The 26,952-nt window shown below is 42.6% G+C and overlaps 1 protein-coding gene across 4 annotated transcripts in view; it reads left to right on the forward strand.

The window, feature by feature from the left end:
- The first annotated feature begins 466 nt into the window (after nucleotides 1-466).
- spegb (striated muscle enriched protein kinase b) overlaps nucleotides 467-26,952 on the forward strand; it is a 75,566-nt gene continuing 49,080 nt past the window's right edge. Inside the window, exons 1-8 of one of the 4 annotated variants that reach the window (XM_072685538.1) lie at nucleotides 467-1,318; nucleotides 7,293-7,360; nucleotides 10,240-10,274; nucleotides 10,663-10,761; nucleotides 16,294-16,414; nucleotides 20,052-21,640; nucleotides 22,208-22,351; nucleotides 22,504-22,686. In XM_072685538.1, coding sequence (XP_072541639.1) covers nucleotides 1,286-1,318; nucleotides 7,293-7,360; nucleotides 10,240-10,274; nucleotides 10,663-10,761; nucleotides 16,294-16,414; nucleotides 20,052-21,640; nucleotides 22,208-22,351; nucleotides 22,504-22,686 — 2,272 coding nt within the window. In that variant the 5' untranslated portion in view covers nucleotides 467-1,285. Of the gene's footprint in view, nucleotides 1,319-7,286; nucleotides 7,361-10,239; nucleotides 10,275-10,662; nucleotides 10,762-16,293; nucleotides 16,415-20,051; nucleotides 21,641-22,207; nucleotides 22,352-22,503; nucleotides 22,687-26,952 lie in introns of those variants that run through there. The other 3 variants (XM_072685540.1, XM_072685541.1, XM_072685542.1) reach the window with 3 other exon arrangements.

A 26,952-nucleotide genomic window follows, 5' to 3' on the forward strand; every position in this document is an offset into this window, starting at 1 on the left:
CCCTCCCTATTATTGATGATAATGAGGAGAGGATATTAGAGAATTTATTTATCACTCATCACTCATCAGTTCAGATGATATTGGTCAAAAATGCATATTTGCAGGGTTTTGAGGGACATAAAGGAGGCGCGTGTTGTTGACTGATGTGTGTTTGGAGGTTCTGTGGAGTACTGGGGTGGGGGTAATGGGAGGGAAGCAGAGGAGGGAGACCCCACGCTCTGCTCAAATGAACAAATGGGCGATTGCTTCTTATAGCAAAACAGCTGCGGGCTGCTGCGCAGTCATTGGCATTGATCCCTGAAACACCCAAGCTGATACACAAGTGATTAGAGCATCGGATACAGAGATACACAACCAGCAAGGAAGTCAAAAAAAAAAAAAAGGATTTGCCAACCTGCATCCCTCTGTGACGATCTCTGAAGGGTTGACTCATTCTCCTTTCTCTCTCTCTCTCTCTCTCTCTACCTCTCCCTCTACCTCGCTGCTATCTCTCTCTCCCCCATCCCCACTCACTCTCACTCTGGGTATCTCGCCTGTTCTCTCTCAAGCTGGATGGGGTTGCGCATACATACTCTCTCTCTCTCTCTCTCTCTCTCTCTCTCTCTCTCTCTCTCTCCCTCTCTCTCTCTCTCCCTCTCTCTCGCTCGCTCGCTCGCTCTGGGCTGCTATTGTCTGAACGCTCTCCTCCTGAGCTCATTATCCAGTGCTCCTCTTGGCGTCTCCGTTTTTCCATGCTGATGGTTTAGCTCCAGCTGTGACGCTCCGTCTGAGCGGGACTCCTGACCAGTGACGCTTTCAGGGGCTCTAAGGGGAGGCAGGGAGTGCCATCTGCTTAGACTTCTTCCTCTTCTTTTTGTTGTTGTTGTTCTCTGTAGGACCACTAATCTTCTCTCCTCAATAGAGTTGGACTCGCACCCTACAGTGAGTGATGGTGCAGTCTGGTGGTGCAATATGGTGTTTAAGTTTTAGCTGAAGGAGCGCAGGCTCTGGCAAGTTCTCAGAAAGGAAAGGCAACTCTCGGCAGGATGAAAGGTTTCCAGAGGCGAGTGACTTTAGCTTCCTCCGACTGAGAGCGGCTGCCTTTATTTATCTATCTATCTGTCTTTCCGACACCTCGTAAGTGACACTTTGCCTCCGATCAGCACTGGCTCGTGGTCATGTTTTTATCGATACGGTCGGGTCAGCACCTGGTCCAACCGTGACTCCCCAGGCTTTAGACAGCTCAGTCGCACCGGCCGCCCCGCTCTCCCCCAAGCGCAACAGAAGACCGGGATTGCTCCAGACCATGAAGAAGATCTGGTCCAAGAAACGCTTCCAGGTCAGTCTCGCATGCCTTTCTTTTCAAACTTCCCCACAGCTGCCTTGCTTGTTGACTCAGAAGTGTCTCAGAGTCAGAGTTTGACCCATATCTGCAGTGAATGTCGTTCAGCGTGTGGCTGGCTTGCCCCAGTTTCGGCTCCCTTGGCAGGGATTCTCACGGCCGGTTCTCTGACTGATGTGCCCCACCCTTCTCCTGTAAACAAAGCGAGCGCGTTTAGGTGACGGCGTAGAGATGGCTGCACCTCTGAATACAAATGCCTTCATTAGCCTCATCGTTTTATGGATGCATGGTGCGCCTCGTCTTGGGGTAGAATCCCCAAGCCCCCAAATGGGGTGCAGTGCCAGAGGGACAATAAATACTGAATTAGAATCTCTCCTAAATCCTTACTTAACATCTAAAGGTCTTTCTAAGACCATAAAAGCATTTCTGATAATTACAGAGATGCTGTTTCCTTTCATTAAGAATAAATGAATTGTTGAAGGCACAGAGTAAGCATTAGATATTCCTCACACTCCTTTTGAGAGCCACTCCTGAGAGGGTGGAAAACATATGGCAGATCAGCATGCAGGTTATTACAGGTCCAAGTGTAATAAAGCAGAATTGCTTGTAGCAGCAATCCCATTATCCCTTATGGTGCAGATTTAAGGCTTCTCCTCTCTAATACACATTATATTCAAAGCTAATCCACAAGACCTGAGTAGAGGCTAATTGATTGAAGGCACACAATCTTTTACATGATCCATATTTCACATTATGGCTTCACACCAGCTTGATTTTATATTGTGGCTGATTTTTCCAGAAACAGTACTTCAATCACTGTTGAATGTTACCACGATATCTTGTGTTCTGATAGAGGAAGGATTCCAGTAGACTCTTCTCTACTGTTGTGCTAGATCAATAACACACCCACTCCCAATACAAGACCAATAGCAAAGCAGCAATGATAGAAACAACCTAAACCTCTTGTCTTTGGCCAGAACAGAAGGTCAATTCTTTCACTTTCCACATGTCCAGCCTTTCTTGAGAACATGTCACGCTGTCATTTCACAGGTGAGAAGATGTGTGAATGCAACACGCTCCCCTTTTCCCCCCTCAGCCTTCAGGGTTGATAGAAATCAGTGTGAGGAAGAAATGAAAGTGGGTCTGAAGGAGAGCAGAGGGGAGAGGATGGGAGAGGGGGATGGGTGAAAAGGAGAGATAATTGGATCTTTAGACCAGACAGAGACAGACAGGTGGAGGTGGAGAAGACTGGGGGAAGAGATGAGGACAGAGGCATTGCTTTGAGAGCAAAACGGTGTACAAAATTGACAAATCTAAAAAGTTAATAAGACGCTCATGCTTATGTTTCATGTTAGCTGTAGCATTACCCGGCCATGTTTGTCCTAGACGCATATAAATGTGAGGAATTAGGCATTAACTGCATAATCTCTAAAAATGGCCAATAATGTTTGACAGTGCAGATCAGTGTGAAAAGTGGGGCCAGCCTCCTTTAGTAAATATAGCTATTGACTGGAGCTTGACCACAATGAAGAAAAAATGCCGGGTGTCTGTATGGGGACGTGTTTTCCGTGTTTCCCAAAGTGCAAAGTGATTCACTTGCTGCGTGGCAGCTCTGTGTGATGAAAGTTGGATTGGGTGAGAATGAAATGGCTCACTAGCCAAGAGCTGATAAGGTGGAGTTAAAGTAGAGATCAGACAGCCATACCCAGCCTGTGCCACCGACAAACACGTCTGTGCACAACCTGGAATTAAATGAACTAAACAAGTGACCAGAGGCCATGATAATTCATCAGAGCGACCAGCCTGGCTGTTCACGGTGGAATTCATTTGTCTAGTAGGAACGCTTCTTGTGAAGAGGCATTGGAGCTCTCCAAGGTGCTGAAGGGTCTAAACATTATTTCTGAGCTGTTATTTTGATATTTGGAAGTATGTGACATAGTCTGGACTATAAATCAATAATTAAGGGATACAGCCCTGATCTGAAAAGGTTTCTTTCTGTGTTCAAACAGATAAAGCACAACTGGAATGCACCTGCAAACACCAGCCCTTCTTAATAAAGTTCTTGCTGCTCTACAGTCAGCTAAATAATTATATCACAAGCTACTTATCTCTGTCCACTGCCACCTAGCTTACTGATTTATCAGCTCCAGCCCAAAGCTAATTACCTTTTGTGTATTTGTTTGCTGCACAGCCTATTCATCTATTGCTGTCCTTTTAGTGCTGATGACTTTCTGTTCGATTTGTAAATATTTCTAGATCGCTATATTAGGCAAGTTATTAGAGCTATTAGTCTTTTATAAAGATTACAGTGAAAGGTAATTGGATTCATTATTCAACAATTATGAATCCCAGTTGGATCAACCAATTTGCAGTCATCTAGGAACAGCCAAACACTTGTCAAATATGACAGTGGGTCGTACTTTCTCATAACTTAGAATACTGGCGGAGATTGGTGTGTAGTTTGGCAAGGGTAGGAGTGAGAGCTTGGACCTCAGTGATGTCATTAAAGTCTCTTTGATTTGTGGGTTTTGGCAATGTTTTGTCAATCAAGACGTTCTAAAACTTGCTGTGAACAGGGAGTGAACAAGCCTTCATACGTTTCATTTCCTCCAAATTAGCTGAGCAGCAGATCCTTTAGTGCATTTTCTTGAGTTTTGAGATAGGAGCAAATAATTAGCCAGGCCATTTTTCCAGCCCTCTCCCTAATACAGCCATTCGACTCAGTAAGTGAATGTCAACAGCGCAAAGTGGACGTGACCTGTTTACTCATATCTGACCCAGAAAGGCAAGCGTGGCTCTTCTCTTCACGGCACAGATGGCAGGCTGGAGATCCTCCCTGGGTGGCTGGCTCACAGCGAGACAAGCCTGTATGTCTTTGGCTGCGGTCACTGGATGGCTGTCAGCTTGGAAAATGTAATGGGAGCTTGTTCGCTCCATGTTAGCCGTAGGTTTCAAAATGTCCTGGGACAAAGGAGCAGTTACAACAACCCATGAATTGGAGATGCATTACTGACGTCATGCCAACTTCCAAACCCACCCTCATCCTTTCATTCGCCCACCACCATACCAATCTGTGCCAGGGTTCAGTTTCCCTGTAATGGGAAAGTATTGAGCAAAGGTCAGTGGACCCAGTGTAGGTTGGCCCAGTAACAGTGAGCTCTGTTTAGGATAGGTTTGATGTTGACTGCTGACCCTGGTGACTTACGTTGCTACGTCTTGAGAGGAGACTGATCGTTTTAATAACTTGCTCAATATTCCAATGTAGGAACAATAGCCTTATGCAAGCAATATAGGAACATTGATGACTGATGAGTAAATGTCATTAATCATCAGGGACATCAGTGAACAGGGACATGGCAAGTGTTAAAAATGAACACATCCATTAACAACACTACACTAAATTACAAATATTCTATAATTGTAAGGCTAAAATGATATAAACTGCCTCACAGGCAATGCATGAACTAAAAATAATGTTTGAGAAGCCTTTTTAGAGTGAAGGGATAACCTGGGTTATTCAATAACAGGTGAATAACAGCTAAACTGGCTTTGCTCATTTCCAGAATTAAAAAAAAGTATCTAAAAGGGCTTCTGTATAAGTACTTTTTATTTTACAATGTAATCTGAGTCACTGTCATTTGCTATTCCTGCACTATGTGGCATGCCATTGTTTGTTCTCAGATTGGACTAATCGAGACGCCAGAAGAACGCCTCTCTCGTGTATTATGTATGCCAGTTGCTCTCTTGAGTGCTACTCGCCTTTTCATCCATAAAGGATGCCAAACGTGGGGGTTAATGACAAATTAACTGGCATCATATCTACATGAGTCCTACTCTGCGTGTGAATTATTCAGAGGGTTTTAAAGGCCTATAAATGTTGGGTGCAGCACCAGGCGCAGCCTGGTTCAGCCAAATGGACCGGATCTGCCAGGCTTTAACTGGCCATTACACCAACTGAGCATTTTCCAGAAAACACAAACACTATAATGTGGGCAGTTTCTTAGTAGCGTGACCAGAAAAAAAAAAAAGAATCAAGGAACCAAAGGAAGCAAGAAACTTGAGAAAAACAGAACACAACCTTAAACGTAAAATGAGGATCTATTTCTGTGTTGTGGATACTGGAGAATATTGGGTCGGTGTGTCACTCCTGTGTAAAAAGTCCTCTTTCATAATCTACTGGCCTGGTTTCCTCCTTCTCCTTCCACTCCTAATGCCCTTCAGCCCTTCAGATGCTCCATTCATCCACTGCCACTTTGACATATGCCACCCATGGCTAATGCTGTTAGAAAACCTTATTCCCAGGAGAAGAGGCAGAAATCTCTAATGCCACAGTCATTGAGAGTGCATCTCTTGCTGTAACTGATGAATTGGGAGTGACAGGAGGCATGCCGGCCGTGGTTTCTGCCTCAGCCACAGCCTCCGTATTGCCTCATTTATTGCCTTGAATTGGTAATAGGCAAGGAGAATTGGAAAGTATTTGTGTGGCACAGGTACCCAGCACACACATGACATTCTCCAATCTAAGCAAGATGAACCAGTAAATAAATAGAAGGAGAATGATATGTCGCAATGACCACACTTGTGGTCAGATATGGAGGCTGGCTACTAAAATTCAGCAGTACTTTAGAGTATCAAATAATTCTGTGTCATTCAATTAGTCTGCAGATCACCGTGATGAGTAAATGTATCCACATCCTGAACTTATTTCTGGTTGTAACCACACACACACTATTGGGTTTGTAATTTGCAATAGGGTGCTAGAAAAAGTATTGTTCATGAAGCAGTATCAGTATAAGTCTAGGTATCAGTGTCGATTTCTGCACTGATTAATGTTTAAATAATACCCAACTTTACTTCTTTACACCTACAGTCCAAGCAGTCCACCGTGACCTTTGTTTCTGGAGAGCTGTCTTTCCTCAGATTTTGGTATCCAACCCTAATCCACTTCACCTGACCTAACTTATAGCTGCATATAGAAGACCTTGATTGGCAGAATGGGGTGTGTTTGATTTGGGTTGGAGTTGAAACCTGCAGGAGCTCGCTAGAAGACGAGTTGGAGACTGCTGCCCTAACCCCAGAACCAATCACTCATGATTTTCCAGTCATTCATCATAATGGCAGCACTTCCTATGGGCCTTAATTTCTCATAACGATTGGCGCAGTGGTGGGTGTTGCTATAATAAGGACATTATTACTTCTGTAAGTCATCTCTAATGGTTAATAGGATCAGTATATAACAATAACCAAACTTATCAAAACTGTCATAGGACCAATCATGACAGTCATTTTTGCTTGACCTTGGATGCACATTCATTTACTCTTCCTTGGTCTTATGTTGAAGATTAATGCACAGATTGGTGTGGCGGTGGTAAATATTTCCATGACATCAGGATCATAAGGGTTTCATGAACTGTCCCCATGTCGAATGGCATTCTGAAACTTGCAGCTAACAAAAGTCACCCATTTTTGCACTCCCGTTTTCTAATACAGTGTTCTCACAGCTTAAGGTTGGTTTTGAGTGTCTTCTCAGAGTCTCTCAGAGAAAAGATATTTAAAAGGACATGTTGCACATTGCACTTTTGTGGGACATGTGGTTTAGGACATGCTATCCTGTCAAAGATGAAAAAAAGAGACCAGCCCAAATATTAAGCATCTCGGTATCCAACTGCCCTACTTTCCAGATTTTAATCTAGGCTAGCAGAACAAAGACAGACACCCGCTCTGAAAAAACAGTGCACCGGGTTGAAAGGAAGTACGGGCCGTAGCCATAGTGACAGAACTGTTTGGTCTCACTTTCATTCTCACTCTTCGCGGCGGGCTTCAGTGTTATCTAGCAGCCAACAGTGTGTGCATGTCTTTCGCAGTTGCTTGCTGTGACAGGTTTTGCATGACTATAGTAATTACATTCAGCGTGTTGATGAACTGTGTGCCTACACTGAAATGCTTTCTTCTCTTTCTCTCTTTATTGCAGAAAACTGGGCACTCTAACCGAACGTTTGGCCGGTTTACCCATGGTGTGTTTGGTTTTATAGATAACAGGTTATTACAAAAGAGATTTTACAATCCCATCTCTGAGTCTGTCAGTCAGTGTCTGGTCTGTGCCTAAGATTGAGGATGCACATAGTATACAGCATACAGTGGGTCAAAACAGTGGACATTGCTGCAGGACCTTCATAACCTGTCTTTATAGGACCACACTGTTCAAGTAAAAAATGCCTGTTAATAGTGCATTTACAGGACAGTGTGATTAAGTACCAACTACAATACAGTACAGTCTGATACAGTAATACACAACTTGCCTCAAGGCCCAACAGTAAATACAACACAATACAATAAATTTGCAAAACAAGACAGCATGAGACAGTATAGTGTATAAGAATATAAACTGTGCAGTCCAGAGTAAATAGTGGTATACAATATAGAACTGGACCAGTTCTCCGTATGTACCCAGCAGGAACCTGATATCAGTTTGACGACAGAAAGTCTCAAATATTTGACAGACATTAAATTTTAGTTTAAAAAGGGATATCAGGTTGTCGTCAAAACCCAACATTGTACAGACGTAGAATTTTGGTTGAAAATGAAGGTCACATATCTGTCATAACAAACATTGGGTTGACATAAAGCTTCAACTTTGGACATTAAACTTTTTAAACTTAACACCATGACTTAAAACAACCGATAAACATCTAACAAGCTTACAATTTTATGTTCTGTGGCTGGTGACGTTAGGAAGTTCAGCAGACAGACGTTAGCTTGGTTTTGGTCACCATGCCTCATAAATAAATGTTGGTATTTTACCTCAATATGGTTTTGGCATGTGACGTTTGAACGACGCTGGAACTTAAGAAATATTAACTTCAGCTTTTATGTCAAATTGACATTGACATTAGACATTGTGCTGACATTGAATTTTGGTCATCAGATGTCACAACCTACGTTCAGCCATATAACAACGTCTATGGATGTCAGTGGCCAGCTGGGTAAGCTGTTGAGCTGGGTGATATGATAAAAATGTTATATCACAACACTTAGACATTTTTACGATACACAATATGTATTGCAATATTTTGCCATGAATAGGACTGATTACACTCTCTATAATGAAACATGCAGTTGGCTGGTGTTCTTCAAGTACTTACGGTATCAACGCTATACTCATAAAAACATGTGTATTGTGTATTGTGTATCACGATTTGATAAAATAGCATCACATTGTTGACCCCTAGTAAGCTGTATATAGAACCCTCTATACACATATCATCACCTCAGCTGATGACTCCCCTTTAAACATGGATGCAACAACAGCACAAATGAAAGGATGAAGAATCTAATCTCAGAATTCAATGATAAAACAAAATTACTGGTAAATTTATGTTCATATCATGGCACCACCATTATCATATGTCTCACCTTGTCCTGTTCTTTACCTTACTTAGGAATGTGTTATTATGGACTGCTAATAGAGATAATATCCGTATTCATTAAAGACAATTAGATCATTTGGCTTAATGTGCCCTCCCAGCATGTCCATCCACTCATTTAAAAGGCAGTTCACTACACACATCATTTATACACACATCTTTCTGCAGCATCCTGAATCTTATTGCTGACCTTATTGTCGTACATCATGAACTGTAGCAAGACACAGTTGATGTTTTTATGTATTTTCTTTTATTACTATTATTAATAAATCTGCTTTTGGTTGGATTGAAATCTGTATGTTTGTTTTGTGTTATGTTTGTATAAGAGTTCATTATTTGTTAGTACCTGTGGTTTGTTCTTTGTGTGTGTGTACGTGTGAGAAAGAGAGGGAGAGTGAGAGAACGGGTAGTCACGCAAGACAGATTTACTGAAGTGATCAGGCGGCTGTCAGAGGAGGGTTTAATTAAGAGAGAACTGACAATACCTCAATTTAGTTGGCAAATTTGAAGCCACCTAATCTCTGTATTAATACTGCATAATAATTATTTCATATGAAAACAATTTATTTTGAACAATTCTGCACCTCATCTGCAGCAATCTGTTCCCTTTAAATGATAAGAGGGCGAATTAGTTCCCCTGTTAAATCGCTTTAAAATGAAATCAGTGTTTAATAATTCAGCAGACAGGGCCATATTAATGGAGGCCTTATTTCGTTGAACTGGCTCCACAGTGACCACGACATTGCCTAACAGAGCAGTAAACGTCAATATGCAGTGTTTCATTTTCCCTGTGCCTTTACCAGCCGTAATATTGATCTACTTCTTATAAACCTTTATTGAGGGAAGCATAAAGAGCATCGTAACATTGTGATATTTAATAACCACCCTGTCGCACAAACAATATTGGAGAATATGACTGAATAATTTAAATGAGCTCTGTTGTCAGCTGAGCTCCATCTTATCCTTTAATATCACCTTTCCGTTCTTTAGGAGGGATTAATATTTCAGAAACAGGAACCTTCATTATGAATTTGACATTTGAGGGAAAGTGAGCTGCATCCGTGTCATCTGCCAAGTCAGGCAAGACTAATTTTTTAGATGAGGGACAGTGATGAATCCTTCATTCTGTTTTCAGAGCTTCAGAGGTTCCTGAACAAAAGCCTCCAAGAGTGTCTATACTATGAGCCAAATGTTTACGCTTATGAAAAGAGATCTTTGTGAAGTGAAGTGAAGGTAGTAGATGATCTCTGAGATTAGCCTCCTCATGAACAAAAGCCTCCTCACCGGGAACACGTCATTTGCACATCACCATGATGCTCAGCATCTTCCCAGATCAAAGACCACTATGTATCACAGCATTGTTTCCACCAAAGGGAAAAAAAGCCTGCTCAGCACTTTGCACTTTGGGGTTATGTGACTGATTCACTGGGGTGGGATTGGTTTCTATAGTAACGGTACTTTCCTGTTTTCCTTTCCCCTCTGCCACTATGGAAGCGAAGTATTCCGCTCGTGCAGGAAACAGAGTTATGGTAATGACCGTTTCTGACTTTGACTTTGCTGCAGTTGATTTCCTGCTTGTTTTACCCCTCCATTCCATTGTGCATCGCTCCTTCACTCTGTGCCCTGTGAGAGGTTTCACCTGGTCCTTTCCTCCTTCATCTTTAGTTCAAGATTTACTTCATTTAGCTGAATGTCACATTGCATTTTTTTTGGATTTGCTCATCAAAAACGCTAAATAAAATATATATCGTCATCCGTGGAGATGGTTCATGTAGGACCGCGGCCTCAGCAGCCTCAGCTGTGAAGCCCTGTGCCTTAATTCTATTTGTTGGAGCTATTTTCTAACTTGATTGCAGTCATCATTGCAGCCTGGAAGCTTGTGGGTTTCAGTCTGATTGCCTTGCCTCTCGTTCGCAGACTCTGAAACCACAGAAGACGAAGCAGGCGAGCCTCAGATGGAGACCAAAGAAGGAGGCAGAGGTGGTGCTGATGAAGCCTCCCAGCGTGTGCCTGCAGGTAATTACACTCTGTGTCTTCAATAACACATCATCCTGTAATCATTGCTGCTGTTGCTTTTTCTTTGCACCACCCCACAAACCCATCACAGTACCTGTTCAATTCGCTGTGGACGGACATAGATGATGTGCTTGTAGGTTTGGTGTGAGATCTTCATGAGTTATTACAGTTTTATTTCTCTTTGCTGAAAGAAAATCAATGGCATTTATCTTTGTTTATATTCTGCCCTGTGTTTGGTTTCCCTGCCCACACTACTGTCCACCAGGAAAATCTGTTTTGTCACCTCAATTACCTGACACATCGATGGCTGATCTCTGTGCCAGACAAATCTGACTTATGTGAAAATTTCATTTATCGTGTCATTTTTCAGCTTGGTTGGGGTGGGCTTATCTCTATTGATTTGCTCGCCACATCGACCCTTAGATTAAATCTTTAAACCCTATAAGCAATCTCAGGAATGTCACTTGTCTCATAGGCCAAGATCAGGATCCGGAGCCTTTATTGATAAAACATTCATTTGATTTTTGTTATAGTTGTTTTTAAAATGAAATTTAATTAATTTAAACCTTGTAATACAAACATTAAAAATGTTTTAGTAGATTAACATAAATTTCCAGCCTGGTGTTTCAGCAGCAGGGCCAGTTTGTGAACTTTGTGTTTTTATAAATCAGTTGAATGCAAATCATCACTGTTACACAAAAACCTTCTTAATATTCAATAGAACGCAATGTAAAATTTTTGGTACCACTTTATTTGGACGGTCCATTATTAATGCCTTGTAGAGGCTCACATAACATTCAAACAAAATTCACTTAATATGTATTAAATGCAGCTGAAATAACCATAAGATAGACCTTAAATCTGACCCTAAACCTAATCCTAGAAGGGTAAGAGTAGGATTAGGTTAAGTGTTAAATTTAAAAGACAATCAACTAGACTTCAGCAAGAGACATTTAGTTAACATTAGTTGAGCTATGAAGCACCAGCAATGGACCATCCAAGTATCCAGGTGTTACCAAATGATTTTATTTCTATTGGTCTATTCATCATGAATGTTGACTCAATGTAAAGAACAATAGGCAGTTTCGAATTATGTCTGAAAGTAAAAAAACAGACCTGTTAAATTTAAATGTTAAATTAAAATGAATGTATATTATATGTACTTAATCCTTTATGCATCATCTGCAGCTAACATAGACCATACATGACAAAAAATCCAATCCAAAATGTATATCTATGTAATGGGGTTGATTATATCATATACAGAATACACACTATACTTTCTTCAGGCCTACAGATTACTTACAGATCTGCAGGTCTTAGTTAACTAGGTTGTAGTTACAGTTGGTTTAAGGCTGGACTCTATTATATTTATTTAATTTAAAGAAAAGTTGACCATCGAGAAAACATCTATAGTTCACTCTCAAAATAAAATATTACCTGCATTTTCCAGTTGTTTAAAAGCATCTCATAGCCAATACTGAACACTGTCATGTAAATTCTTATAGACAGTAGCTATTTTCGGCCCCACATGTAGATACTGTTCATAGGCGTACAGCTTCTCTGCACACTGTACACATTCTCAAACACCTTCATGCTGTTGATTTTTGACAGAGGGTGAATGTTTCCTGTTTACAAAGACAGCCACGAGAGGCTTGTTCCTGTTATTCTGTTCAGGCACTTTGCAGGATCTTTGCGGTGGCACTTTCTGCTGTCATTATGTATTATGACAAAAGCTGCCCCAGCAGCCCCTGGGGAGAGGAGGTGGGAGCAGATTTGGGATGTGTTCAGATGGAGGGAGTGATGTTTTCACTTTTTATATCAGAAGAAGAAGAGGAAAAAGAAGCAAACAGTATTTCCACATCCAAACTCTTAAAAAAAGAGAGAGAGAAATAGGACTGAATTTATATTTTTGTATGGAATCTTATCTGACCTGTGTACTAAATTGTGGACTAAATTGTCTTTGTGCATATCTGAGATTAGTGTCCTCCCATAAGCTCAGTACTGAGTGATGAAGGGTGTATTGTTTCCTCAGCATCCAACACCCACAGCTATGAAAACCTCCTCTGAAGCTCGTCTAGATAATGAACGTCCACAATCCACAAACAAAGAAAAATCGAAGGAATAAATGTGTCAAAGATGTGGAGGAGCAGCATGATTTCCTGCGGAGAGGTGCATATCAGATTGATTTGATACGTTCGGAAGCCCTGATTGTGGCTTGGTGGGTGGAGGGTTGGTGTCGGTGAAGCTGATGGATGTTCCTTGTTTATATTGCCTCTTATTCTGCCTGCATCAAGCTGCGTCTGCCCAGCAGAATGGAAGGGTTTCTGAGAGGCAGCAGCTCCTGCTGAGGGCACGCTGTCTGCTACTCAGCCTGCTGAAAATGTCATGCACCTGGTGTTCATTTTTTTTCTTTTTTTCGTCTCTCCTCAAACATGTAATCCATGCAAATCCCCTTACTGTAGATTCCATAATAGGACAGAGCCTGGTCAGGCACATTCCTCCAGAATGTTATCCACTTCAAAAAAAAGGTGGTTTCACATTCTTCTGAGTGGATAATGCTGGTTTTCTGCCGCTGGGCATGAATTGTAAGCACTGAGGACGATTCGATAGGTGTGGTTATGCTAACGTAAGCTATTTATAGAGCACTTTCATAACCATACATTATATCCGTTTCTTTTACATCTTAGCAGTGCATCTTCTACATGATGAAAGACAAAACCGAGGACACTGTTTTGAAGGACAGTTTTAATGGTACATCAGAATGATTAAAGCAGATGTTTCCTTCAGTATTCAGTGCTGTGCTCCTTGTTAAAATCTGGCACAGTCATGCTTAATTATATTAGATGCCTTTGTACATGATGGGCATTGCTGCAGAGAGGACACTCTCCATATTGAGTGCTGTCAGAGCCTTTAGAGATACCCAGAACAGGGAAACAGAGGTAAGAAGATGAAAATCACTTTATGTGGCAAGTATGTCACTCATCCCTGCATCCCTGCAAGCTCCCATTAGAACAGTGTCTATTCTCTTACAGTGTTTACACCAACACAATGTGGATGTGTGGAATGTGGATCACTGTGGTATAAATGAGGGCTTATGGGACCATTCTGATGGAAGTGGCAGAAGACAGAGCGGCCTGTAGGAGGCTCCGTGCCAATGATGCCATGCATTAGTTTCTGCTGCACACTCCTGCGTTAGATTGTACAGCTCTAATCAGTCCACTGGGGGTGAAACTCATGATCTCCCAGGGTAGAGGATATTTAGGGTCATATATGCATCCATGGCAGATTCACCGGTCCTAGTAGAACTCGGTGCTATACTTGAACATCACAGAGTAATAAAAATCACAATGATGTCGGACAGCTGAACACAATTGGAGAACACAAACTGCCAACTATCAACTAACACCCAGATTGGCTAGTATCATGCTAAGGAAGGGGGGGAGAGGGAGGGCTAACCTGAGACATCACCAGGGATCAAACTCATGATCTCAGGATGATTGGACCAACACATTATGTTCTGTTACTTGTACAGTAATTGATTTTATATATATATATATATATATATATATATACAGTGAGTCCAAGAAGTATTTGATCCCTTGCTGATTTTCTTCGTTGGCCCACTAATAAAGACATGATCATTCTATACTTTTAATGGTAGATGTATTCTTACATGGAGAGACAGAATATTAAAAAGAAAATCCAGAAAATAAATCTAAGGAATATATATTAATTGATTTGTATTTCATGGAGTGAAATAAGTATTTGATCCCTTAGTATTCATTAGCAGTTCTGGCTTTTACAGACCAGTTAGACACTCCCAATCAACTTGTTACCTGACCTGAAGCCACCTGTTCTCACTAATCACTTGTGTGAAAAACACCTGTCCACAGAATCAGACAGATCACACAGATTTCAAGTCTCCAACATGGGTAAAACCAAAGAGCTGTCACAGGACCTCAGAGTCAGAATTGTTGACCTTCACAAAGCTGGAATGGGCTACAAAAAGATTAGTAAGGTGTTGGATGTGAAAGTAACAACTATTGGTGCAATTATCAGAAAGTTTAAAGAGTATAACATGACAATCAACAGACCTCGGCCCGGTGCTCCAAAGAAGATTTCGCCTCGTGGGGTGGCAATGATGCTGAGAACAGTCAGAAATCGTCCTGCAACCACTCGGCAGGAGTTAGCAAATGACCTGAAGGCAGCTGGGACCACAGTTTGCAAGGAAACAATTGGCAACACTTTGCGCAACAATGGATTCACATCCTGCAGTGCCCGAAAGGTACCCCTGCTGAAGAGAGCACATGTGGAGGCGCGCCTCAAGTATGCCAATGATCATTTGAAAGATGAACCAAGTTATTGGGAGAAGGTTTTGTGGTCAGACGAGACCAAAATTGAACTTTTTGGCCTCAACTCCACCCGCCATGTGTGGAGGAAGAAAAATGCTGCCTATGACCCCAAGAACACTGTGCCCACCGTCAAGCATGGAGGTGGAAGCATAATGTTTTGGGGGTGTTTCTCTGCCAAGGGTACAGGGCTACTTCACCGCATCACTGGGAAGATGGATGGAGCCATGTACCGCACAATCCTGAGGGACAACCTCCTCCCCTCTGCCAGGGATCTGAAAATGGGCCGTGGTTGGGTCTTCCAACATGATAACGACCCTAAACATACAGCAAAGGCAACAAAGAATTGGCTCAAGAAAAATCACATTAAGGTCATGGAGTGGCCCAGCCAGTCGCCAGACCTCAATCCGATCGAAAATCTATGGAGGGAGCTGAAGGTCAGAGTTGCCAAGCGACAGCCCACCAACCTTCATGATTTAGAGAGGATCTGCAAAGAAGAGTGGGCCAAAATTCCCCCTGGTGTGTGTGCTAAACTTGTGGTTAACTACAACAAACGTCTCACCGCTGTGCTTGCAAACAAAGGCTTTGCCACTAAGTATTGAGTGTGTTTGGCAAGAGGGATCAAATACTTATTTTCCTCATTGAAATACAAATTAATTAAAATATATTCTTTAAAATTATATTCTGGATTTTTGTCTTGATATTCTGTCTCTCCATGTTAGAATATATCTACCATTAAAAGTGCAGAAGGATAGTGTCTTTATTAGTGGGCAAACAAAGAAAATCAGCAAGGGATCAAATACTTCTTGGACTCACTGTATATATATATATATATATATATATATATATATATATATATATATATATATATAGTGCCGCTGTCATGCAAAAACCTTGTCTTCAAAGTGGCAACTTTACAGGAGAAGGCAACTTTCAATGGAAGTCAATGTAAAAAGATTTTACTGAAGATTCATGTAATTTTGGAGTATTTCTATTGGTCCTTTCATTGTGAATTGTTGACACTGTGTAAAGAATTATTTAAAGATTATTTCAAATAATTTATAAATTGAGATAATAGGTTTTTGCATGACAGCGGCACTATTTTTGTGTGACGGTGAGAACCCAATTTTGATTAATAAAGGGCATTTTATGTCTGCTCTCCCATTTCACCCCTGTGCAGGAGAGCGGATGATGGACGTGGCAGCAGATGCGAGCGGTCACTGGGCATCCGGCGAGAACACAGTGGTGGAGAAAGAGGCGCTGTCCCTGGGATCGAGAGCACCGGGGCCACAGCCCGCCAGGCAAGCCACCGGCCGGGAGCCGACGGGAACCCAGATCAGGCACCTAGGGGTCGAGCCGCTGATTCGGGCGTCCCGCGCCAATCTGTCCCGGCCAGTGTGGGGGTCTGAGGAAAGTGTGTCTTTAGCTAGCGATTACTATGGTAGCACATTCAGTCTCTATAGAGGAAGGACTTTTTCTATTCCCCTTTAAGTAAAAGTATTCCCGACTTTAAATAACAGTACCAAAAAAATCGTCCCCAGAAGCCACAGCCCACAGTATAAACAGATCAAACGGCCAATTAAAAAATTATATTAAAAACTGCCATCAAATAGGCTACATAAACAGCCCTTTGTCACAGTCCTGGTGTCACAGGAGACCCTTGCTCTAACATGGCGCCTGCCTTTAGTGTGTGCTGAGGATGGGAGGTGACTGCAAGAAGAATCCAGGGTGTAACCCCTCTCTCTTGCTTTCTCACTTTTCACATGAGAGCGGGTCAGCAGTGCCCCTCTGAGGCAGCTTACATCACCACAGGACTGACACAAGACGCTGTGAGTGGGCTCCCTGCTTTTGGACGGCGTTCAGTTCAGCCCACGGCAAGAGATCAGCATGAGCTGCCAAACCCATTACAATTAGACGTGACTCACTCGCAGGTGGAAGTTCAGTAAACTGAAACAATGACACGTTGGAATAAGCAGATACTGGAGCTCGAAGCTAGCCGTCAGCACTGGGGAACACAACAAAGCCTGTTTTGTTTCTCAGTGGGTTTTTTGGTGTTTGGTTCTTGTTCCGCTGCAAATATCGCTGTTATGTAATTTTCAAAGTGCGGCTAAGAAAGTGAAAAAGCGCTACATCTGTGAGCAAGTCTTCCTTGGGATGATGAGATGAATTGCTAGAGTGCAGCTTAATCTTCCGCTGAAACCCAACAAAAACAAACCAGAGGAGCCCTGACTGTTTCTTCCAGTTCAGTCACTTCCTCCACAGCCATGTTGGAGCCAGGGTCAACTGTACATCCAGCAGCATACAGGGCCAGAGTCTCCAAATCCAGTGCTCAGCTCTTTTAAATATCAGTGTCACACACCAGTCATTTACCAGTGCTAATGATTTCAAAATTTACTTACGTCACCGTATATTCGCATTCAGTGCTCTGCCAATTGAGTCTGGCATTTAGATCTAAGCACTGTAGCTCCAGCCTCGCTCTCATTCATCAGTTTCTGTTTTCCATCCCTGTGTTTGTGGTCACACTTTTCATCTGTTCGTTCGTTTGATGTGCTGTCGATAGAACACGTAGGCCGCACAATGGAAGCGATTTGATGATCGCAGGCTGGTCCTGGTCCCTGTCTGAAGCTTAGGTAACCTTAATGGCTCGGCCTGGGGGATGGCAGGCGCAGGGCATCGTCATCATTCACGTACTGACCTGGCCTTTAAAACTACCAGCCAATAATCTTGTGTCAGATCAGCGTTACATAATGTGCCGGCTGAGGTTCTGTGTGAACAATGCCCTTTCCTGTAGGGCAGTGCTTATCTCACTGTGCTGCAGCTAAGTGCTGTAGTGTGTAAGTGGTGTTTTTTTCAATTGGCAACTCTAAATATATGATAAATGTCTAGCTGTGAAAAGTGGAAACTGGTTCGTTGTTTGTTTATGTGTCCTGGTCGTATCATCACACCTGCGCATGTCCTCAGGCCTATTATGACCCGTTGAGACATTTACAGTAATAAAGACTCGTTTTAATGGCAGGTCTAGTTAGTCATCCCTTTCTAATTGTAGGTGAACTTAAGGAACGTCTGACGATTATTTGACAAAAAATCCATTAAATTCATCAGTTTAATTTTTAATTCCAGAACATTATACCGTGATACAAGTGAACTGAGTTGATTAGAATTCACCACCTCCCCGGCCCACAATTACTGCCTTTTTTGTGCCTCATCGAAATTTATTTTACTTTAGTTCATACTTTCCTTTGACCCCCATTGTCCACATGCAAATTCTTTTCAGTTTTCTAGTTTTATTTATTTCTTTTCTTACCCACACAACAATGGATGCAAAATCAGATGAATCTGGTGGTGGTGTTGTGATTTTTTGCATCACATTGTCTGTGTGAGATGCCATCGACCCCTTTGGGTTCTCCCTAGTTTCTCTGCATGCTGTTTGTGGAGAGCTGTTTCAGCATGGCTCCTTGCATGCACTTTATGCCAAACCTAACAATACATACATATACGCTCACACACATTCAAGTAGGATTTATTTTCACTTGTTTGCAGTCAGCTGTTATAAACACACATGTGGTTTAATCCTGACCTCTAGTTTTATGTACAAAGGGAATACTGAATATCAGAGTTGCCAGACATCTCCAATGGAAACTGTGTACTCATGTAGTTGTCATAACAATGTAAATTTGTTTATCTGAAATAAAGTTTTACATGTAGAAAGAAATCTTAGCAAATGTATTTCATTTTTCAGTTCCTCAATTGGTGCCATTCAAATTTGCATTTATTAAAAGAGCGAGAGAGAGAGAGAGAGAGAGAGAGAGAAATGTATCATCTCCCATAAACAGCTACAGATATAGATGGCCATAATTAATGGCTGATTTTTTCCATAGCTTACTAACACCACCCACTATTAATCAGCATCCCAGTTTTTTTTTTTTTTTTTTTTTGGTTTGTTTGTTTATTTGCTTTTTCTTTCCAAACCTGAGCATGGCCATGTTCCTTTGCATGATTCTGGCACTGCTTGGATGATGTTCATGCAGTCGTTTACACTGGATGTCTCACACAAACCTAAGTCAAACCATCTGCAGGCTGGGAAGGAATTTCATGCAGTAAGAGCCCTTAAATCTGTTTCAGCACGGTCAAGTGACTGCAGTTTGGTTTGTGCTGTGTAAACAAGAGCAGTATTTATGTTTTATCACTTTGGATGTTTTCCAGCGCACAGCCGATTTCAAATAGTCCCCTCGCTGCAGTCTTCTTGATGACTCAACATTAATGTTCATGTGCTTGTTCTCAATCATAATTCCCAACCTTCCCAGCTCTGGCAGGTGACTCATGACTTAACAGTGTGAAAATCCAGTGATACATGGTGGTCTAGTCCAGTGTTTTTGGAAGGAATAGGCTAGTAGGCTCCGTTTAATCTGGCTTCACAGACGCAAAATTCGCCTCAATTTGGTTCTATTGATGATGATGGATAAATCCTTTTTGGTGACGCAGTGAAACCTGGTCTTGACTGTCACCCCAAGGCCAGTGTGAAATACATTTCTATTTTTTTCATGTTTTGAACATCCCCTCACAATATTTGCCCAGTTTTGCTAACAAGAAATAAATGAGTAGATCTAATTAGTAGATATCTGTCATCTTTATTTTGGTTGTTTACTCCCCTTATAATTGGGAAATTTAAATCTTTCCCAGATTCATACACACTCTACCTCCAGGCCATAGATGCAATTGAAAGCACTTAGGTTTTTTTTTCCACTCAAGAAAAACAAACACATACATATTATGAAATGACCTTGCACAAGCATCTGCAAAATTCCCGCTCACATACATTCAATACCTGACAGAACCAAACGGCTCTCTGGCCCCCTGTCCTCTTCCAAACAGCTGGGCTCCTCCCCCTGATTAACCCAGTACTCTAACAGAGCGTTTCCCTTAATCGCCTTCTTTCAGGAGCCAATCTGAGGAGGTTTTGAGAGAATCGCCCCCACATGTCCTCCCTCCTCCCTCCCCCAAAATTATCCGTTCAGCCACCTCTCCCATGCTTGGCCGTTCTGGCTCAGGCCCCCCTACACCCCTCACCCCACGCAAGAAAGCTGTCGTGCCAACTGAGTATCAAGACACGGTACCCGGAGAGTTCGAGGAGAAGATTAAGCAGCCCAAATCCTCAGGCATGTCCCAGAGCAGTGCGCAGGACTCTCGCCCCCAGACTCCTGTAAGTGAGTACTCCCGGAAGGACTTGACCCTACGTCCCTCGCCTAAACTGACACGTTCTAGCTCCAAGATCTTTGAAAGGGTGCGAGTTTTTGAAGAGCGGAGGAAGAGCATCGATAACCCTGAGGGCTCCATCTCTGGACGCTCCTGGGCTGGTTTTAACAGAGCCCCTTCCATAGACTCTGACGAGGGAGGAAGCCGCCTGGGGATCTCAAGAGAGAGCTCCAGAGAAGATCTCCATGAAGCGTTGAAGGCAGATGCTGCCCAGAGAAGGTCCATGTTCAGGCAGAGGGCTGCCTCTCTAGAGGACAAACCTCGCTACTCCCAGAAGGTTCAGGATATTGAGAACAAATTCACAGAGGAGCTTCAGCGCATCAAGAAACTTGTGGGGAAGCCTCACATGAAGAAGTCCTTCTCCACCGAGCAGCTCTCCACATTTCACAGGAGCAGACAGCCCATGAGAAAACTAGAGCCCATTCCGCCTCAGGTTCTTCAGAAGCTACAGGACCGGGAGCGTGCTCAGCAGGAGCAGGAGAGGAAAGAGAGAGAACAAACTTCCCCGCCAAAATCACCCAAGGTGCAAACAAGGCAGACTCAGCAACAGGAATCGGTGTTACAGGAACAGGTAGTGCGAGAGCGGTCACCGGTGACGAATAAAATAGTCAGCAGAGTGGGAGAGGAGCCATCCCCTCCGGAGGCCATGTCATCATCCGAGTTACCTGGACAAAGGTCTCCAAGGCTGATGCACGGATCTGGTCATCTTAGAGAAAGTCCTCGAAAATCTCCAACAGTAGATGTCACCTCAATGGCTGAGGACCGGCCACGGTCCCCTCGGAGAACAAGAGCAGAGTCTCCTTCCAGAAATGCCCTGGAGACATTACGCAAAGTTGAGCCAAGGCCTGCGAGTCCACTCGTAAAGAGGGTAGTCCATGTCCAGGAAATCGCTCCAGTCCACACAGAGGATGAATCTGTGCAGAGGAAAATGCCCTTGGAGATCACACTGCGAAAGCTGGAGAGAAGGCCAGAAAGTCCTCTGGTACAAGGTGAGACAGTAGCAATACAAGATCCTATCCAGGCACCTTCTAAACCTCTGAGGATTTCTCTATCTTCCTCTGAAGAAGAGAAGATGGAGGTGGATGTAACTCCTCCAGCTCCAGCCCCAAAGCTCACCATCCCTCAGATTATTGTTGAAGAGGAGCCTATGGAGACAGAAACCTTCACAGCTCCACAGAGTGAAAGAGCTGGCAAAAATACCAGTGGCAAGGAGGAAAAACCACAGAGAACGAAAGGGAGGGGACGCAGACAAAGACCCATGTCTCCAGAATTAGGTGGGTGTGTAATATTCATTAACAACAAACTAATTATTCTGAGATCCTATGTTTCAATATAGAAGAAATACTCAGGGTATCTTTTTTGATGCTGTAGCCTTGAGAAACCATTTAAATTCTTAGTATCTATTCAACAGTTATTTGCTTGATGTTTAGCCAACCCACATAACATCAGTACTTGGGTATGAGTCAGAGTGTATACAATTATATCTGCATATTTGAGAATTTTAAAGAATGTGCCTGTCTCTTTCCTGGTAACTGTTGTTCTAGCAGTTCTTGGCTCAGTGGTTTAATATGCTGCCACTATGGCCCAGGGATCGCAAGTTCCAATCCAAAGCCATGCAGATTTGCCATCAGTGGCTGCAGTCTGAGAGAGCACAATTGGCCATGCTCTCTCCGGGAGGGCTAAACGAGGCACGTCTCGGAGGAGACACGTGTTAAGTCCTAAGTCCTAGTTTTAATTGGCAGAAACAAACTGGGAGAAGAAGGCAAACAAATTACACAAATTATAACATTTGATTATTGGACAGCATGCCTGTGCTCATACCGTACTGTATATCTTTGCAGAATCATCAGATGACTCTTACGTGTCTGCCGGAGAGGACCCTCTAGAGGCCCCGGTGTTTGAGTTTCCTCTTCAGGACATGGTGGCGTCCTCTGGAGCTGAAGTGCTGCTGAAGTGCATCATCGCTGGCAACCCTCTCCCTGAAGGTAGATCCTTTCTGCTGACACGCTAAAGCATAATAACGCTGTTGCATTGTCCTGTTCCTGTCTGTCCTCCTGTTAGCTACTCGTTCTAATTTTATATTAACTGACGACTAACGACACAGAGACACATTTCTCACTTCTGTCTTCATGTCTAGTGATGTGGACGAAGGACAACATGGAAATAAAGAGCAGTCCCACACATGTGGTCAAAGTGGAAGGCGAGAGGCACTCTCTTCTCATCAAATGGACGAAGCCGAGTGATGCCGGGACGTACACCGTAACTGCCACCAATGAGGTGGGCAAGGCCTTCTGCAGTGCCACTCTCTTCATCAAGTCAGGTGAGTGACTGTTTCTGACACTTGCCAGAGCTAGAGTTACCAGTCTTATCTCTATCAATATTTGAAAACTCTGACAGTAATATAACACAGACATTCGTCGAGAGAAGTGCCCTGACGAAGGGGCATATCATCTCTTGTCCTGCTACCAAGATGTTCAGAAGGGTGCCTCTTAGTGCCTGGAGTCATGCATGGGAATTAATTTAAGAAGATATCTTCCTGTTGAGGCTGTGTGTGGAATTGCACAAAGCAACATATTTGAAAGGAGCTTAAAGCTGACATACCATCACATCTTTGAGCATCAGGGTTGAGTGCTCTGTGCTTTCTCAGCTGAGGGGGAGGCTTTTTGGAGGGTGATGTGTGAGATTCTGAGAGTGGGGAATTTTAGCACCTCTGGTTATTTCAGTGGGATCAAAGGATGAGGCAGTGAGTCATTTCATCAACCTACGTTACTGCAAGGTCTGAGTGAGCAGCTCAGTGCTGGCGATAAACTTACCCCTGGAGTGAGTTAGTCACTAATGTGGCTCGAATGCTTTCGAGTTTGCTTTCCTACCATCTCGTTCCACGCGAGCCCTCCATTAGCTTTCTGTTGCTCAGGCTAATGCCCTTCTCTCCATCTTACTTCTATGCTTTCTCGCTCTGCCTCCTTCTCCCTCTCTCTCTCTCTAAGACTCTCGTTCCCTCCTTCTCTTCCCTCTCTCTTCAGCCAGGGCTCTGTAGCGATAGTTACCATAGCAACCCCAAGACTAAATTGAACTTATGAATTGTTAACAGCGTGTGGCCCGTCTGATGAAATTCTAAACAAATTCACAGGCACTCCCTTAGAGGTCACCCGACCACCACACACATTGCTAGGTAAACAGTTTATTCATTGCTGTTGTGTACTTGTCCTTTTCTCATGCCGTTCTCTTGCTACGTTCAGAGAAAAATCGCAGCCGGATGAACTGGAAACTCAAACTGTGGCCTCAAATCAAATTTAGCCAGACGCTCCAAGGCTTCATCTGATGCGAAAAAAAGCTGCCACAGCACTTCTCAGTAGCTATCATTACAGAAAAGCATCATATGAATGCAACCCAGACTCAGTCCTCATTAATTAATTGCAGTACGGATGTTTCTGTTGAACTAAATATTTAATAGATTTTACAGGAACACAAAAACAGGTTGCTGTGGGCGTCTTATTATTATTATTATTATTATTATTATTATTATTATTATTATTATATAAGGCACTCACAGGTGCAGTTGTGTATTAAAGTTTGTGCATCTTTGCCAAATTGCACATGGTAAACACATGTGCTGTAGCTAATTAAACATGAAATAATGTAGTTGATCAGTTTGCAAAACTTTCGGTCAGGACTTTGGCACCCTTTGGCAGAAATCACAGAAATCACAGATTGCTTTTTTCGGTTGTTGTTGGAGGTTTTCCTCCACTCCTATTTGCAGAGGGTTTAAGGTTCCTTTACAAATGTTCTATGATGTTAACAATCTGAATTCCAAGCTTCAGACTGTGTCTTTTGAAGGTAGTCAATGGCAGATGTAAAGGTGATTTTGGATCATTATCCTGTTGTAGAAGACACCCTCTATTCAGCTTTAGCCTTTTAACAGTAGAACGGTGCACCACCCTCTAGAATCAGCTAAACCTTTCTGCAGGCACTTGGCAAGGGTTTCGATTTGCTTTTCTTACCAGCATTCGAGGAGTTATCTCAGGGAGTGTTTTTTGGTCAGAATCCAGATCTCAGATTGACCTCCACAGTTCCCCTGAACTTCCACTTCTTAATAACATTGTGCACTGTAGAAACCGCAAGCGGAAAATGCAAGACTATTTTTTTTTTTTTTTTTTTTGATTCGCAATGATGGTACTTTGCAATGCTTAGGGTGCTCAAACTTTTGTCATTTGGTCAAAAGTGGCCAACTTTTGCTTGTAACTGTATAGCAATCCCCGGTCTTGTAAGTTACTGTTCAGATACTCATAAATCATGGACAAAAATTGTAACATTGCCTGATAAAGTGACACGATAATACACAAGAGAGGCTGCTATGCCATGAGATATTGGCACTGGTGTGCCTTTGGCTCCAATCTTCGAGCAAGTGCTGCTGCACTTAAATGCTGAGCAAATCATATGGATTATCTTCTCATCATGTGTTTTTTGAAAGTTTAATAGCATAAAGTGGAACTTCAGCGTGACAAGGCCCATCAAAACTGGTGCTCTGCAGCTTGCCCAGGGGCAGGTTAGAGAGCTTAGTTGTTTGTAACAGGAACATTTTGTTCGGCTTGCTGTTTGTAATGGGAGCGTTTGCAGCACTTTGCAGCTGTGAGTTCGCAGTGTTATTCATTTATTATTAAGTTAGCTCTTTTTGTCAGGCTTTTTACGTGTCATTTTAAACTTGGCTGTCACTTTTTAACAGCTTCTGGTTGTTGCTAGGTTACAAGCAGATCAGGCGGACTGATGCTCAGAGATGGGTTCAGAGTACCTTTATCGTGAGATATTGCTGTAACAAGCATGAACCAGACAAAGTTGACATACAGTAAATTACACAGTGCATCTTATACATTTGCACAGTGTTACTTAAATAGTTCAGCTTCACCAGAGTGAAGAAACAATTGGGCCATCTGCGTTACCATCTGCCCATTAAAATTCAAATTTCCTCTTTTGTGATGGTCATTTGTGTGCCCACCCTGTTATAAACAACAGCTTACTGGAGCTTTTGCATAAAATCACACTACATATGTGCTGTTAAAATTCTTATCTGACTTTTTCTGGATGACTTTCTAGATCAGATTCTTATCTGATTCAGAAGAAATGTACTGTTTATCTAATTAAGATTGCAGGTTTAAATTTTTTGGATACTTGTAGTTGCTTAAAAGAGTCATAAACTGCTTTCATAGCATATTTTAAGTTGTTTTTTGATGGATATATAGTAAGTATGTAAGTTTGGTTGGGCTGAAAAATGCCCAGATGTGCTTTTATAAGCCTCTTTACCACCCTGTTATTTTGTGTCAGAATAGAACATGCATTTTGCTTTAATGGTGAATTTGTATGAAAAAAAAAAAAAGAAATCTCCAAGTGGCTCAGTGGTCTAATGTGCTACCACTATGGCCCAGGTGTTCGAATCCAAAGCCATGCCGCCTTGCCTCAATGGGTGGAGTCCAAGAGAGCATAATTGGCCAGGCTCTCTTCCCTCATCTCTCTTGAAGCAAAGTTGACCAGCACGGGCGTCTGTTAGCTGGTGTGTCAGAGCTGGGGGCATGACGCGTTCCTCTGAGTGTGTCGTCTGCCCGGCATCAGCAGCAGTGAAAAAAAAAAAAACGGTCTTAGTGTCCTCCTAGTGTCGGGAGCATCTCTAGTGTTTGGTTGGGGTTAACTGGAAGTACCAAATTATGCTCTTATTGGCTGTTTTATGGCACTGGGACTGCGAACAAGAGCTGTGTATCAATAGAATAGAGTAGAATAGCATATAATAGACTGTTTCTGGGTAGGGTTGCTTTCCTCTCCACGTCCTCTTGGCACAATGTGCGAAAGAGATTTTAACTGATGTGATCCGGGTTAACTTTTAGCTTAGCACTGGCCGAGCCCCCAGGCTTGGCTTTCTCATGCAGTGCAGTGCAGGGCTTTTCCTTCCGATGTGTGTTTAGCTCCAGTGTGATAGTCAGCTAAGGTAGGCCAGTTTGTTTTGGGGGGAGCAGAGGATGGAATTATGAGATTTGGCCTTTAGTAGTGTTTAGCCTAGCATGGATACCTGTTTGCTTTCCTGGCTTTCTCTTCTTTACATGATATAATTGAGCTCAATTTTTGCAGACACTGGCACAGGAATAACTGTGGTCATGAGACCTGGTTCACGTAGCAACCCATATTCCCTTTAACAGGGAGAGTCTAGCATCATATCTAACACGTATTCTTCTGAAGTGACTGTCACATTTGAGCGTGTTGAAGGCTTTCGAAGGGGGGCTTGGGGGGGGGGGGTTAGGTACATTTTGGAAGCATTAACCCGATGATTTACAACTGTTGTATAAAAGTTTTGAGGTTCCTGTTTGGTTCTTCCAGATTTCGTGTGCAGTTTACACCTAAAGCACACTTTGTCAGGGTTAATGCAGCCTAGGGATGAGAAATGCACACAGCATGTAAACAGATGTTAAGTTGAAGCTCTACATTGTTTGGAAAGTGACTATATCTACTGAAATGGCACCCTACCACATCTTACCTACCAGGACAGAACGACATCATGTAATGTATAAATAGGATGGTTGCTATGAGAGACATGGCATGGCAG

This window comes from Salminus brasiliensis, chromosome 8 (genome assembly GCF_030463535.1).
Source record: "Salminus brasiliensis chromosome 8, fSalBra1.hap2, whole genome shotgun sequence".
Taxonomy (NCBI): domain Eukaryota; kingdom Metazoa; phylum Chordata; class Actinopteri; order Characiformes; family Bryconidae; genus Salminus; species Salminus brasiliensis.